This window comes from Colias philodice, chromosome 9 (assembly GCF_061535455.1).
Source record: "Colias philodice isolate Cphi_HAF_F1 chromosome 9, ilColPhil1 Martin Lab GWU primary, whole genome shotgun sequence".
Lineage (NCBI taxonomy): Eukaryota > Metazoa > Arthropoda > Insecta > Lepidoptera > Pieridae > Colias > Colias philodice.
In genome coordinates this window covers 1,014,347-1,032,017 of record NC_143094.1, presented here as the reverse complement: position 1 = coordinate 1,032,017, position 17,671 = coordinate 1,014,347, and the positions used below count along the sequence as shown (strand labels likewise).

The 17,671-nt window shown below is 34.2% G+C and overlaps 1 protein-coding gene across 1 annotated transcript in view; it reads right to left on the bottom strand.

Moving 5' to 3' along the window:
* Positions 1 to 17,671, bottom strand: part of mmd (disintegrin and metalloproteinase domain-containing protein mind-meld) — a gene marked incomplete at its 5' end in the record, with an annotated part of 164,051 nt that overhangs the window by 133,323 nt on the left and 13,057 nt on the right. The window contains one exon of the mRNA XM_089698538.1: positions 10,572 to 10,720. Within this exon, the coding sequence (XP_089554664.1) occupies positions 10,572 to 10,720 (149 nt within the window). The remainder of the gene's footprint in view (positions 1 to 10,571; positions 10,721 to 17,671) is intronic.

Genomic DNA, 17,671 nt, shown 5'->3' with positions numbered 1-17,671 from the left:
TGTCTAATTAAGTAATGTACGCAGCTCTTGGAGAGACGAGAATTAGCTTTAACTAATCGTTATTAGTTTTCTCATCATTTATAAGACCTCTGATTGGTTCGCGATGACTACAATTAACTGAAGACAATTAAAACAGACTTTATTATAAAGTTAATATTGTAGCAATATTTTGACCGGTTATTTTGGCACTAATGTTTTGAAAATTCACCAATTAATTGATTAACTTGATGAACCCTTTGTGATTTGTTTCGCTGAGTGTATACTTTAATAATCGTTGTCTACGTTATTTCTATGTTATGTTTGTTTTATGGTAAGTTTCTATCTTGTAAAACGGGCAAACTAAGATAACGGATCAATGGCACAGCATCTTATAGCTTGGAGGCATATCACAGTTCAACAAACTGACGGAATGATAACACCCGTCAAGAACAGAACATGGTATATAACGTTATACTTGTTACTACGGATCTGTTCAAACTCAAACTCAAACTCAAACATTCATTTATTCAATTAGACTACTATTTAGTAGCACTTTCGAATCGCCATTACATAGTATTTTTAACATTTACCACCGATTCGGAAAGCAGTATCTATGGAGAAGAATCGGCAAGAAACTCCATAATGTTTGAAGATAGCATTAGTTTGTAAATCAAATTCACGTGGTGTGAAAACCTTGATGTGATTACATCACCCACCCTCAAAATCTCACGTCATATCTGAACATAAGCTAGTATTACATACTGATTGCGGAAACTTAGTACTGTTAAACGATTAAAATGTTATGTAATATGTTGTAAAGATCACATAAAGATCGTCTGTAAGTATAATTATTTAAACTTTATTAGGTATATGATTTAAAAAACGTAATTACCATAAAAATCTAAATAACAGTGCCTTGTGATGACACTAATAATGAATGAATGAACTTAAAAAACGGGAATAGATCCTCCATTGTTTCAAATAACTATTTAATTTAGAGAATCATGAACATCGTTCAAAAACAAATTAACATCAACAAAAGTGTCGCATTTAAACGGGGATTAAATAAAAAGGCGTCTCGCGAAAACTTACCACGCACAATTTCAACTAGAAATTGCACAAAAGTAAGAATGTTGTGACGAGGGCCCGGAGGGTCGTTGAGGAAATTAGTCCTCAGAAAAATATCGTGAAATACACGACTGGGAAGAGGAGACAAGCGGCGATATTTTGTCCTGTATTATATTTTGTATGGAATTTCATCACGGAAAGATTGCATAGCGAAGAGTTAAAATTTGGAATGGTACATTGATTTTATTTTACTGTTGATATGTAACATGTTTGCTGTTTATGACTTCTTAAAGTTACTCATATTTTGGTTAAAGTATTGATTTAGTTTATACGACATAAATATGGGTTTGACTAGAAACTGCATACTTGAATTTTAAGCAAGGTTCATCGCAATTAATTTCCGTGGATATGTTTGTCATTAAAAGGACGCGTCGCCTTTAACAAACAGTAAGATCTATTTTGATTTTAGGATGACGAGTATATGAGGAAATCTCACAAAAAAAGGGAATTACAATCACACTCCGGTTACGTCAAAGAAAAATGAATTTGCTTTGAATTCCCTTCTCAGATATCCTGACGTGGCTGCTTTCTCACATCAAACGGCGCTGGATTTTCATAAAATATCCCGTTCGGCTTTGTCTCAAATAAGCAGGCCCTGAGAGATTTGTGAGGTACTTATATTTAATATTATATCGTTTTCTACGAGCATTTATTAAATTCGTTATTTAATATCAGTTGCTCCCTTTACGGCTGCTGCAGACGATATTAGAATTGTTCGTGATACAAAATTATCAGAAACATCTCATACAGATTATTCTGCGAATTGTACATTAAAGGTTTTATCGATATACATATACTAAGCTCACACAGTATTTTAATTTCCTCCAGACATAATTTTCATCTGATACGAAACATACTTTAATGTAATTTTCCAAATTTATTATTACTTGAACAGAGAACCCTTTTCGTTTAAAATGATGAGTTAGTCACTTTAGAGTAACAGATTAGCATACAGGCAGATTTTTTATTCTCATTCACTAAATCTGTACACACCTTGAAACTTCAACAAAATCAACATTCAATTCAATTTGTAAATTGTTCTGCTAAATTATTAAATCTCCCCTCCTGAGCTTACCTTCATTGAATCTTACATAAATTATTCTACAGAATTCTTTTCCCTCTCCAACTTACAAATGACCGAAAAACGCATACCGCTGCTATTTTTAGATAATATTAAACGGAACCCCGAAAATCTTCAGTACATAATATGAGGTCAGTTTGGGCTTGAATCATAAGAATGCCAGAATTATGATAATATTGACAGACAACCTTTGCATTATGTATAGGGGAATTGTAATTTGTGGATAACATAATATTTGTCGGATTCTTATTGGAATTTTACTTTTTTTATAAATTGGGGACAAGGCTTTTGAACATTACATAAATATAGAGAAAACCAAAGCATTTATTGGCGAAAGATTATTAAACGGTAAACAATAAAGTGACATTAAACACTTGACCGTAATTTGAAGCTTACTTCATTGAGAAGGTACCTAGCTTTTTCCGCCTATTTTTCCCTCTCTTTCCGTTGTATATATGCTATCTCTCTCGCACACCTCTCCACCAGGTGGCGGGGCGCACGATAATGTCGGGCGCTGGATGTTTTTCACAAGTGAATTTTTCGTGGAAAAATTACAATTAATACTTAGTATGGATATGAGCCAACTCAAAGCTTTACAGGCATACAATCCATTGCTACGACTTTATTACATTGTCGTTATCGCTAGGAACGGTTCGGAATTCCTATCATAGTTTATTACTAAAAATTATCGAACGAGATGAGTCAGCTCCAAGAAGTCACGACATGTCAGAACATGTTGTGATTTTATTTTATAAATCGTACGGGAGTTACCGCTCACCTGAATAATGATGGAATTCGCTCATGTATAGTAGATACGTACCATGAATGTTCCACACATTCAAAACTATCCGTAGTCTATACGTGTCCTTTTATGAGTATTATTCTGATCCGTTTTTATGTGAAAATAGACATATTACACACGGCTAATTTGATTGAAAATTACGTTTCCTATGTTCAAATGATGCAACTTTTTTGTTAAAACGAGTAAGTACCAAAATTTTACAATTAAATTCTTTGGTTTACTGAACTTGTGCTGAAAGGGTTATCGTATAATAATTATCGAGATATCTTAATATAAATTAGATTTAGATACACTTATTTCAAAGGATTTACAATTCACTTCTAACGTTTTAGAATAATATTATAAACTTGTACACCTTGACAAAAAGTAAAAAATTGCGGGTGAGTGGAGATTATTTTGTGCAATTAAATATAACGTCCTACGACGGTATGGTTGCGTTCGTAAGGAATGTTAACGGATATAAAGCAACTAAATGTTACATCGATTGCATGAACAAAAATAAATATGAATCGAAGTTCATTTTAAAATTTAGTGAATTGATTTGAATTATGAATTTATTAAATGTCGCTAACATTGGAAAATAAGTTAAAGGACCTTGTTAATTGCTATATTATTTAAATGATTATTTACTGCTATTTTTATATTAGCACTAAGGTGTATTCTTGCTCGAAGCAGAATACATAAATGTGGCCACTACTCCTCGCAGGGGTTAGCCAGGTCAAATTCACCCTCGCAGGGTGTCTCTTAAGCATTTTTTGGCAGGCCCTACTTATTTCTAGTTACAAACATCCCTCGCGCAGCTGTCGCTCGCAGGGAAATGGTGCAAATATATATCGGCCCTCGCGGGGCTTTGATTACAATCGTCCCTCACGGAAAAGATGGTGCGAATATATATCAGCCCTCGCGGGGCTTTGATTACAACCGTCCCTCATGGAGAAATGGTGCAAATATATATCAGCCCTCGCGGGGCTTTGATTACAACAGTACCTCACGGAGACATGGTGCAAATATATATCAGACTTCGCGGGGCTTTGATAACAACCGTCCCCACGGGGAAATGGTGCAAATATATATCAGCCCTCGCGGGGCTTTAATGGCGATTGGTGCAAATATACAAAGGATTGATCATTAAAATGATCATAGATATTTGCTTTTGTCAACGAGGACCCACGAAAGAAGTTTTGGATATGACCGTATCGGATCTTCACTCTTCTAAGGTAGGTAGAAAAAGGTTTTGAAATCTACTTCACAGTGGGCAGTATAGTAAATGACCTAATAAATACAATAAAGGTTAGATACGTCAAATAATGGGCGCATGAAATTGATACTTCGTATCCTAAAAGTTTACGCTTCAGGAATCAGGAAACCACCATTGGTTTACCAATTATGGAAATTGGAATTGAACAAATTGTATTTACCAATGCAAAGCCTAATCACAACAAAGGAAGGCGAGTCGGATCAAATATCATCTCGCAGATGATTTGTGGCGGTGGTTTCGAGGATTGTCACCAAGCCTTGTGTCAACGGTATGTTTGGTATCGTAATTAAATGGCACTAGCCGACCAATTTACATATACAAACATCGGAAGAGATTTTTTAATCGCAAAGCGATTGAATGTAACAAATGACGATTGATTACGTATAGTTGACCTCTCATAGGCCTATTTTAGTTGCCCGGTCTTGTAGGCAATTTATTTGACTCGTTTTTCAACCCATTTGACCTCATTATTGCACCCATGAGATTTTTCTTCGGGGCTCAAACAATAAATCGCTGAGGGATTAGGATAATCGTTTGTTAGACAAGTTTTTTGTCATCCCACCAGGATTATTATATTGTATAATAAAGTTATATACAACTATTAACGTAAAACGTTTAAGTACTCAACAAATGCTGAGAATACTGACTGTTGAGTTACATAGGATAGAGGATAAATAACGGAAAGTCAATCTTTCCAAACAAAAGCCTCTTATTATTAGATATTACTTGGAACCCCTACCCTTAACGAGAAAGCTCTGCCAAATGACTTCTCATTTCTTTGCTTTGAGGGGGGGGGGGGCAATAAATGAAATGTACAGGCTATACGGCTTTTAAAATATAAGTCTGGTAAGCGAACTAAACTTTGCTGGTTTAGTTCTATGTTGCTATATCGCTATCCGTGCCTGCTTCTCGTGTTTACGGGTGAATTAAGTTTATCAATAGTCATAAATGCAATGCTATTCAGAGGATATACTGCATTTAAAACATGACAAAGTCTGGTAAGCGAACTAAACTTTGCTAGTTTAGTTCTTGCTATATCGCTGTCCGTGGCTGCCTCGCGTGTTTACGGATGAATAAAGTAATGTCCTGTCTTCGCATCCACAGCTAACTGTCCTATACTGTCATAATCTTAACACAGATTCATTCGACATAGCTCCCCACGAGCTCAGTTCTTCATTTTTGCACTCGCACAACTGTGGACAACACAAGAGCAATGCCTCCATTGGTAGCAGTTACAATCAAGGGATAACTAACCTTAGGCTAGCCATATTACGGATGTTGGAACAACCGACTATATTCAGGGCAATTTTCTTTGTTCAGTGTAACGTTTAGACTGTCGTAGCATTCCTACGGAACAAAGATGGGATCAGATCTGCATCCTTAATGCAGTTAATCGAAAGGAGATACTTTCAGACGACGATAGTATTCAAAACCCACCATATTCCTTAACATAATATTGCATAGTTAAGCTTATAATCTCTCTTGCCATTATCCTGCAGCAGAATTCCTTGGCGATAATTTATCCTCGTTAGAACGAGCGAGGGTTGTTACGATAATATGAGAAATCCTAGTCAGTTAGAGACCTGAACGACGCGATAGAGTACCGCTATTTCAGTAGTAGTAACACCTAGAAGGGTGAAGGTATTCTGGAAAGCGGAACTGAAGGCCCGGTCAGCAGCATCAGCCACCTAATAGACAGTGTTCAGTGCTGCACCACTATAATCTGCAAAATGACTCTGACGGTATGAAAATGTGGAGTACATTTTCAAAATATCAAATGATATAGTTGGAATAAAAATCCTATTTGCCTCCGTCTATCCAAAAGACATACGGAGTAGCTAGTAGTAGTTGGTTGAATTAGAATAAAGTAACTATAGTTAAAATCCTTTGTTACTGACTGGATAAATTTGGCTCTTTTCCTATCTGACGTTCATATAGCTGTTGACTGCCTAGTGTTGTGCACAAACACTATTATTATAAACTAGCGGTCCGCCCCGGCTTCGCTCGTGGTACTTACGTTTTCTCTACATAAAAACCATCCTCGTACTTCAAGGAATATAATAAAAGAATTATCGAAATCGGTTCAGCCGTTCTCGAGTTATGCGCTTACCAACACATTTTGCGATTCATTTTTATATATAAGAAGATAAGTCACGTTATGTAGTCCCGAGGCTTTCGGTATATAAGTTCTTATGTAAATCATAATTATATCTTAAAACCGAATTGATTAAAAGTAACGTACTTGGCTGTAGTAATTGCAGTTTTGGGACACAGATAAGCTCCTTATCATTTTAGTCTCTTAAGAGTTAAGTTCAGTATATTTGTTTCCAGTACAGAGTTTATGACCTATCAGTTTTAAATAAATAATTCATGCATTGTACTGAAAGTACTAGCCATGTTTAGATTATGATTGGTGGCGTTGGCTCTAAACATTAATAGATACCGCACGGTTTGGTTTGATGTTAAAAATCTGTATTATAATTAAAACCGTTTACCTGTTTTGATATTTTATTGCCTTATTCAAGGGGTGACCTTTTAAATTAATAATAATTAATATTTCTGACCCCAAAAGTAAGGACCAAGTTCTCTTCTTGTCCGCTTGTAGCAGGTTGGGTTAAAACTGTGTGAGTTGAGACAGGTGGTAATTCTATGTAAAGATGATTCAATTGTGCTTCTACAGAGTTCTAATTGAATAAATAAAGGTTTGAGTTTGAGGTATTTTTGCCTCGTCGGGATCAGCTGTTGCTTCATTTTGTAAGTAACATCTAAATGCGTAATTGAAAGTCGTTACTGGCGCTTTCGCAGATTTACGCTAAAGATAGTGAAAATTGTAGTAACTTTAACTTTTCAAGCCCAAAAGGTTAACTAAGGTACGCTTGAACCAATCTCATAAGTTCTAATACTTTTAATCATTATGATTAACTTTTTGGTTCTTATTTGATTAACTTTTCATCTGGGATTGTTAATATATTATATAATATAAAAATTTGTGTGATTTATTGGTAGGTATACTATCTGCACACCTTACTCTTTCAAATAAAGAAATAAGTAATTACTTATGTATTCAAATTCACATTGGCGTCCATATATTGTACACCAGGTGGGTAACAAACAGGTCTCAATGAAGTAAGCTTCAAATTACGGTCAAGTGTTTAATAGCTGTGTTTTACCTGAAAATAAAACACATATTAAATACTTACCTATATTTGAAGCTTACACTTAACGTCCACCTGTTGTGGATTTCGACTCAATGAAAAACATCCAGCGCCCGACATTATCGTGCGCCCCGCCACCTGGTGGAGAGGTGTGCGAGAGAGATAGCATATATACAACGGAAAGAGAGGGAAAAATAGGCGGAAAAAGCTAGGTACCTTCTCAATGAAGTAAGCTTCAAATATAGGTAAGTATTTAATATGTGTTTTATTTTCAGGTAAAACACAGCTATTATAAGTAAGTGACCCTCTGACGCTTCAATTTGGCATCAATTCAAAGGTTCCAATAAAAAGAATTAAAGAATGTGACGTCATTATTTGTTCCATATTATTTAGAGCTTAAATATAAAGCGTCTGAAAATTTACGACAAAATACTTCTTAGTACACACTCACTCCAATAAAAAACCTTTATGTATGAAACGAGTTTCAAATCGTCGAATTGAGCTGTTTGTATGTAATCAGGCATTGATTTATACACTGAAAAGGGAACAGTTGTAATTCTTTTTTAAACTAATTAGTCGGTGTTTGAAGTGTAGGATTTTCCGAGCAGCAGGAAGGGTAAGAGATTATGGTACTGGCCCTGCGAGACATGACCCAATTTGTGCAGGAACATTGCTCATTTTCCAAGAAAGACATAATATACCTAACTATATTTTTTTAGAACATTTCGTCTCTAGCGTATATCTCTATAAACAGTATTTGAGAGGTAAGAGTTTTATGTTTTAGTCTATTCTTAACATGATAATCGTTATAACGTTAAAACGTTACCATAATTTAGTTATCAACTTACGCTCTTTGGCATGATTAAAAGCTATCAAAATCCTTACTCCATGATGTGACGGTATTGCAATGAAGCGACCTTGAAATTGTATTCTTGTCTTCAACGCACCTAAAGAAGTATCACTTCAAAATATATCTAGAAGAAAAAAATTAAACAACATTTAACATTTGCGTGTTTGCAAATGCAGCCTTAATCATCAAAACCGTCACAAGAACTACGAAATACGCTTTAAGTCTCCAACTACGCCTTAACGTTCATCTCTTGAGCAGTTTAACACGCAAAATATTCCTTCCAAAGCCAATTTAACTTAGTTGGAAACTTGTTTAAACTCTTAAAAGATCTCGATTCTCCCTCCCTGCGCGCCTTTTACAGGTTATATGTAATTATAAGTGTTTAATAAGATATACTACGCTTGTAGCTAATTAAGAGCTGCGTCTATAATGAAAATAAAACATTACGCAAAGTCAAAATAGATTTCCCTATAGCTCATTGAGTCTGAAAGGTATTAAAATTATACAATATATTGTCTATTTTTAGACCTCATTTCATATCATGTTTATTTTTAAGCGCGTAGAATCAAATACAGGATATTAATAAAATTCAATCTTTATCATAAATATCAGAAAACAATTCAGTGAATTCCAAAAATCTCCAAGCAAACGAAATTAGTATTAACATCTAGTTCCTTAATAAACACGTCATCCATTCTCGGCGATATTATAATGAAAATATTCAGAATTATTATAATGAGTTTTAAATTAAATATTTAAGCAATTCTCGGCTGTTTGTCGTCGATCACAAGATTGTTTACACCGTCTCAAACAACAAGATTTTGGAAGCAATCAAAACTTCAAGTGGCTTGATTACGGGAGTCTCGAGTAGGTGCGTAAAGCTGAATTTGAAAATTATGAATATTTTCCAGCTGCGCATATCATTGGTATTACAAAGGGATTGTGTTTGTTCGTTTGTTTGTTGATGAAACTTGATGGTTAACAATGTCTAAGTATTTCATGTATAAAACCTATAAAATTGGCAAATTATATGTTTAAAGGATAATATTTTGTTATTTTTCAATTGACGCTTATTAGCTTAGTATACTTTTTAATATGACTGTTACGAAAGGAACAGGTCAAATATTAATTCTCATTAAATCAAATACACTGCGAAACATGAAATGACTCTATGCACGCTATCAATTATTTTTGTCTCTACATAAAAAATATTTGAGAACCAGCTGATCCTTTATATTTTAGTTTAGTCTAGCCGAAAACTAAGAGAAGAATTTATAAGCCTTGCTTAGTTTACATATTTATATATCATGAAAAATTACCCTTTCAATATGCTCTCATAAAAACTAGCTGCACAAACGCCTACGCTTGTTTATCACCATAAAAACTAGCCAATCACGTCTCACGCGTTACGCCAACACCTCGTGACGTCACGGCCGTTAATTCCGACATTGACTAATACAAAACAAAAAGTACTAAGACGGAAAGTTTCGCTAATAGAAAAACTCCGGTGTCGCTCGAAGTGGGACGACATTAATCACCAGTGTAGCGTCAGCGAGAAATGTCGCGGGGAGAATTTTCTTTGAGAACCGTCCATCTGACTTGTACCTAGCCCGCTGTTATGAGACGCTTTGATGCTGGGCTTGTAGTTTATTTTATTCACGCAAAATGTGTTTGTTGGGAATTTTCAAATGGCTGCAGGAAGATTTCATGCTTTAGAGAGCACGTAAAGCGAACATCCTCATGCTTTAGGGAACACGTAAATTTTGTTGGTTCCATATGATTATAATCACAATGGAGTTGGAAGTGTAATTGCGCTCATTTGAGATCTGTCACATATCTTATTTGCAGGTGGGAAAAATCAATCGAGTTTGCCACTATTGCCCAATTTAAAGAGAACTATAGAGAAAACCATAGAGATAAATGGAATGGAGCTCATAGGGGTAAATGGACCGACTATCTTATACGACCGATGATTCTAGAACAGTTTACTTTCTTCAGCGTTATAGTTTAACAGCTGGTCCACTAAATCATCATCATCATCATGCTTCCATAAGCGATCGTCAGCTAAATAAATGGTCTAAGTCATCATCATCATCATAAGCGCATTATGTTTCCCTTATGCAGAATAATACTGCTGGGACACGGGCCTCCCATAAGCGATGGTGAGCTAAATAAATAGTCTAAAGGATCTACAGTTTGAAGTTTGACCACAATCCCACCTGATGGAAAGCAGCGATGTGGTCTACTTGGGTCGACGTCTGTCTAGGAGGAGCCTTAAACTACTATACTGACTACTGTAAACTACGGAGTTTACTGACCTTCGGCGTATTCACCTCCCGCGTCGAGATGCCCATCTTCTCGTGATGCCGCAGCTGTACCGGGTAGATGATCTGGTAGTAGTGGGCACCAATGTTTCGGACCAACTCCTGATTCTGGGTGTATTCGCGTAACAGCCGCTCCACTTCTTCTGAAACAAGGCTCGATTTTGGGTATCCGTAATGACAATATAAACAGTATGATATTAAAGGAATACCGTTTATTTGGAGTAGAAAAGATTCTTGCTGCTGATAGCTAATTGCAGTGTAATTTAAGAATTTAAATGTATTACAAAATAAATGTATATATGGGTAGAGAGCATTATTTAGTTTTGGGTAAAAGTAAAATTATTGTTGCATATTCAATTATAGGTAAGTACTACTTTTATTGATTCATTCGATTTTAAATTAATAATTTTGACAACGAAACCGATTTTCTAATCTATTTCATAGATACATTTCTAAATAACTACACAAATCTAAAGTCTAATAATATCCCTTCTATATTTAGTACGATTGTAAATACGACTTGTACAATTGTAAATGTCAATTGCTATACCAATTACATTTTCCAGCGAAGTTCTTAACTCTATCGTTGACCAAGCGTAGAAATCCTTTGACATTCAACGTTGAAGAAATAGTTAAGTATCCAGGAATAGATTCAATGAAAATAGCAAGTACCGAGTATCGTACGATATTGTGTCTTCACTAGATACATAGTACAAAATAAAGCTGCTGTATGTCCGTCCCTAGGTATGCTGTAATCTGTAAAACTACGCAACGAATTTTGATAGGTTTTTTTAATAGATAGTTCTTGAGGAAGGTTTCAGTATATAATTTGTTAAGTTTTCTACAAAGCGGGCGAAGCCGCGCGCGGATATGTAGTAGACCTATGATAAAAGACTAAAGTCAAATTAATAATATAGAGTTACGTGAATAGATATTTAATTTTATACGAGACTGTGAACTATCACATCAGTTTTACTTAACCTTAAACATATCCCGATAAAGTGACTTGTTTATGTAATAGAATGACGTCATTCCAGATTTAATCAATACTCCATTGAAAAGTTACATTTGGGGTATCATTTTTTAGAGGACGCAATTTTATTTTTTTGATGTGTAGGGGGGGTCAGTATGAAGCTATCACCAAGTTTGTGGGGTCGCCACCCTTGTCCCACGGCCGCCATCTTGAAAATAGCGGTTGATATGGTTTTTACGATATATCTCTAAAACTATTTATTTGATGAAAAACATTGAGTAACATTATTTGTTGCAAATTAAATTCTCTACAACTTTGGTTCAGTAACTTTTTGTCGTAGAACTATAAATAAAAAAGTTATAAGCGAAAATGTTCAGAAATTAGAGATATTTATATTTTTCAATAAAACTTTTTTTTTATAATTTTACGAAGAAATGATATCAGACCATTTTTGTAGATTGTTTTTCGAGGAACAACTTTTATGTACAACATTTTGTCATTAAGTAAATAGCTAAGGTTTTACAGCGCTCCGAAGTGAGGACTAATTTTCAGTACAGTATCTATACAGTATACTTATATTATGTGTGTAAATAATAATTTGTCATCAGTAATTTTTTTTTGTTATTATAATATTTTTAATAATTAATTTTGCAATATTTTTAATAATTAAATTTGCAATATTATTAATAATTAATTATTGAATCTTTTCCCCACCACCCAGGAGATATAGAGTCTGGAAGCGCGTTTTTTTTTACGTCGAAAAGCTGGGCTGAAATGTTCTGCAGTGTGCTTCCATTGTTGTGGAGTCTGGGAAAAGAGCCAATAGCCAATATATTATGTATAGTTCCTACTGAAAAATAGTACTCACTTCTGAGCGCTGTAAAACCTTAGCTATTGACGTAATGAAAAAATGTTGTATATGAAAGTTGTTCCTCGAAAAACAATCTACAAAAATGGTCTAATATCATTTCTTCGTAAAATTATAAAAAAAAGTTTTATTGAAAAATATAAACATCTCTAATTTCTGAACATTTTCGCTCATAACTTTTTTATTTATAGTTCTACGACAAAAAGTTACTGGACCAAAGTTGTAGAGAATTTAATTTGCAACAAATAATTTGAACGATATTTTTTTATCAAATAAATAGTTTAAGAGATATGTCGTAAAAACCATTCCAACCGCTATTTTCAAGATGGCGGCCGTGGGACAAGGGTGGCGACCCCACAAACTTGGTTTTAGCTTCACACTGACCCCCCCTACATATAAAAAAAACAAAATTGTGTCCTCTAAAAAATGCGAGGTTAGGCCTAAAAAATGTAACATTTCAATGAACTACAATGTGCGCGTTACATTTACATTCATTGAGTAAATTTTGTGTGACAGAGGAAAAACACTTCGAAGCGTAGGTAGTTACAAACATTCGATCGAATAATTATGTACTTAATATACAAGAATAAATTAGTAAGAAAAATAGATTATTTTGCTCCCATTGAAAAAAACCTTCTCTACACGAAGTTAAAAAAATATTTGCAAACGCCACTCAACCGAAGCAATTTATAAAGATTTTTTGGTAAAGACTTTGATTAATTGCATTTGTCAACGGCAAATACTGTGAAAATTTCAATAAGGCTCTTATTGGGACGCAGCCGACGCAAATTGTGTTTACCCCTTGATCCTGCCACAAATTATTATAATGTATTCAATTTTGTACTCAGCTTTTGATCCGAATGCAGAGGTAACTTGATTCCCTTCGCGTGAATCTTAATGTATATTTTCATAATTTATCATGTATCGTGTACTCACACCTAATAACGTATTTGGTAACTTCAAATACAATTTGATCACATGAGGCATCCATATTTCGAGAAATGTCAAGAAGTTATCTTCTATTTTAATTGAAAGTTTCGCTATAACTCTACAAACTACCAATTAATTCTTCCTGCTTCCTATAATCAATTTTACAAATATTAAATCCTTTTAGATTTGTAAAAATATATAAAATAAGTACTTTTGGACATATAATTTCAGTATGTCCTAGATTTTCCTGTCAAATCTTTAAGCCATTTATTTATTTATAACACTTTATTAGACATATTTTTATAAATTAGAAAAGCAAATAACAATCTCATACAGCTATAATATGTATAATGGGGCGGCCTTATCACTTCAGAGTGATCTCTACCAGGCGACCCCTTAGGTAAAGGATAAGTGTTAGCTGTATAAAAGGAGGCATCAAAATCTTATTTGTAAAATAAAATAAAATGAAACTTCATAAAATAATTCATTCCTTTATTCAGTTCGACTTATATTACTGTACTTTACATAGATTCACAAGTACAATACCTTCATAAAGTATGTAATATGTCCCATCAAAATAATCTCAATTTAAGACCACATCAAGTTCTGGTTCTATTCACTACCATCGCATGAATAGGATACCTTACGAAAATGCACTTGCAATAAGCTGCTGTAATGAAGGCCAGTTTAAAATGGAAACCTCTTTACGATGGCCTATAACTGAACAATGACACTTACATGAAATGGCGACGTTAGATGGAAGAGTCGTGAGAATTACATTTACTGTGAGATCTTGAGAGGAAGAGTAGGTTTTGTGATTATTATTTCGATTAGTTTCTCTAAAAAACCACTCTACCATTGCTTATTTTCATTTACTGTTAAGCTTTTTTTATGTTACCTATATCGACTCTATCATGATTGTCACATGGAATTAGTTTTGCTTTTTTTGTGTCATATTAAAACGCAATTTTTATTTTCACGAGCAGAAAGCTATAGAGTACATTTTTATGTTTGGTGTATTTTAGGTCAAATGATGCGTACATAATCAGGGCGAGCGGAGTTATGTATATAAACATTTTAAATAAAGAACAACCCGCAGTTCGCAATAAATAAGATAAAATCTTGTTACGTTCAACACAATTACGACCCACACGTCCGATAAAAGATTTCGTTTTAAACGCCATAATCATACGGGCAAAGTTATCCAACAGATTTCCGAAACCCTCTTCTTAGTATTCACACCGAACATTTCCTTGAAATTTTATTAATTTATCTTGAAACGGTTTGACCTTTCTCACCCGACACCCAATTGAATAACACGAGCGCAAATTGTGTAAAAATCTTTGATAACTCGATAAAGATCAGCCAAATCCAACACTATATTCTCAATACATTACGTTGGGCGCCAACGTCATATTTATCAAATATATAATTTTCTATAACAGAACTGCATTGTCATTCCGTAGTTCGAACTGAATTTGTATCATGCTCCAATTGGTTACTACAATGTGAACACGGCCTAGGGAGGTTTGAGCGATCTCATGCTCTCATTAGCGCTATCTGTGAACGGAGCCTATTTTTCAATAGCCCATTGTCATGTTTCAAATACACTGCTTCGCTCTGCAAGGCTTGGTGAAATATTTATTTTTAATGATTGGCGCTAAAATGGCTGTGTGTGGTGCACGTTTTTTGAATAAAACAGGCATATAAATGGAAGTTAATGTTCCCGTTTTATTTGAGAAAATAAATTGTAAAGTAATATTTTTGTTTCTGAGTTTGATGATAATTCTTAGCTGTCTGTTGGCCTTCTAATTATTGAGGTTTATATTTGGATACTCTTTAATCTTTTTAGGATAAACTTATTTTTATTTCTAATAATCTGTTGGCAACAAATTATACCGTCTGGATTCTAATTGATAATAATCTCTTCCACGAAATCTATGATTAATTTAACGAGCATTACGACACAAATATTACGATAGTTTCAACTTTTATTACGTGCAATATATTGGCTCTTACCTTCTTTTCTAGCAAAAACTGTCTTAATTTTTTTTGAAGTGAAAACTTCTTTAGCGGCGTTGAGCACTTTTTCTGTAATGGGTATAAAATCTTAAACTCGCGTCAGGACACGTGACCTGATAGAAAAAGCGTAAGACGGATGGATATCAAACATCCTCAACGTTAATAATCAAGTTTTCACTTCTGCCGGCACTCCCGGAGTGCAACCCGTCTTTTTTTTTTCAATTAGAGAAGCCAAGGTTATAATTACAAAACCCATACCACTAGGATTGTAAAATAAATAACTCCCTATTGGAGCCATGTTTACATCGTTAACGAGGTTGGGCATTAGTAATTCCGTGCCAACATCAAGTGGACGCCATTCAATTGTCTTTGGTGCCCGAATGATTTTACGAGTGTTTGCCCAACTCTGAATCTTCTTAAATTGATTCCTAGTGATTGAATGAGTGTTTATACTGATTTGGTAATTGTGACATTTTTATAAAAATAAAGAAGATGAGTGAAACAGGAATATATTGTTATTACCAATATCTCTTTGGATCAAATTGAAAGACAGATTGAAAATTACATAGTTACGATGAACATGTAGGTATGTGTTTTAAAGACTATATCCATTCAAAATTTCACCCAAATCGGCGTTGTGAATTAGCCGTAAAAGCGTAACAGAAAGACACTATTTAAAAATACTTGCAAGGTTAAGCTCCATCTCTATAAAACTTACATCTTTTACCTACTTATATACACAAAGTATAGTAAAGCTAAATAGCGTTCATAAAAATATATAGATCCAATTGCTATAATGAATATTAAATCATTGTACACACAATTACCGAACCCGTCTACCCTCCATCTACCCCCAGCTTATGCGTTCATAATTGAATATTATTATTAATCTCAAGGATCCCGAATCTGTCAATCATATTAATTAATTATTGGAGCTGCCATTGATAAGTTCATTGCCAAATTCTGCGCCTTGATTTTTGCTTGTCATCGACAGATATCTATAATTTATTTATCGATAAGCAGACGTCACTGGGTGAACGAGAGCCGTGTAATTTCATGACCTAATTTAATTTCAAGTGACCTCCTTACCTATATCTGGGAGTTATTCGCAATAAATGTTATAAAAAAGAAAGTAACCATGATCTCATTTAGATTGGATAAAATTTGGGTGAACTATATTAGATGAAAAGAAGGTTATATATTAATTGCTATTACATGCCAACTCAGGCTATTTTCTCTTTTTAGACAAATAGCAATATAAAGATTATGAAGAAATCTATAGTAGGTGGAGATAGTTTTCTTAATTAATAATTTGAATCACCACCAAGGCTTGTGATTCTAGCTTGTTTTCGTCGACCTGAATAGCATTACAAATAAATAGCTTTTCAAATGTGTCATAAAACCTTTAATTTCTTTCATAAATTACGAGATATATACATTTTGATTACGAGAGTGACAAAACCTGCTCTAACCAATGCCAAGCAGCATCCACATTTTTACATGTAAATCAAATTAAATAAATTAGTGTTGTTCTAGATTGCATTTTAATGAAAACCACGATAGCTCTCACACAGAAACTGGGGCGCGACAATATTAACCTGAATAACACACGTGTATTTGTTTTAAAAACGAAACATTTGTATTAAAGTGAAATATGAACATGAGCGCGCATTCGCATCTTCGCCAATTATATTTTTAATGAGAGATTGGTTGTGTCATGTGTGGTTGTCGCGTCTTCATTTGTAGGAAACTAGCTTGTCTAATTATTGCAGTCTATCTCCATACGAGGTGTCCTTTTAGTACGTTCTGTCATACAAAAAAAATGTGTGCGTGTACTAGTACACACGAAGAAGAAGAGAAGTGAAACTTCTTTATGGCCTTATACTTTTTCAAAAAATAATTTACTATATGCAACTTTACACAAATCCGCGTGGTAGGGATAAGAAAAAGATGGCGTGTAACGGAAAAATGTCACGCGTAAACGCGTTACACTAAATTTTTTTCCAGCCCCGATAAAGAAGTTTCACTTCAAAAATTTACATGTTTCACACAATTATAATTAAAAGCAAAGCCACTAACTGAAACATTGTTGTAAACTTTGTTCTTTCGCTTGAGTATCACGCAAAGTTTACGAGAGTTTATGTTAGTAAAATAAGCTAGACAAAAATTGTGTCCCTAATGAAGATATAAGCGACACAGCATCCCAACATAAAATAAGCCAATTTTTTCTCACAGAAATTTTGCGTATCATCAAAGGAATATTAAATACGTAGATACAAAGTAAAGCAAACACGTATATAA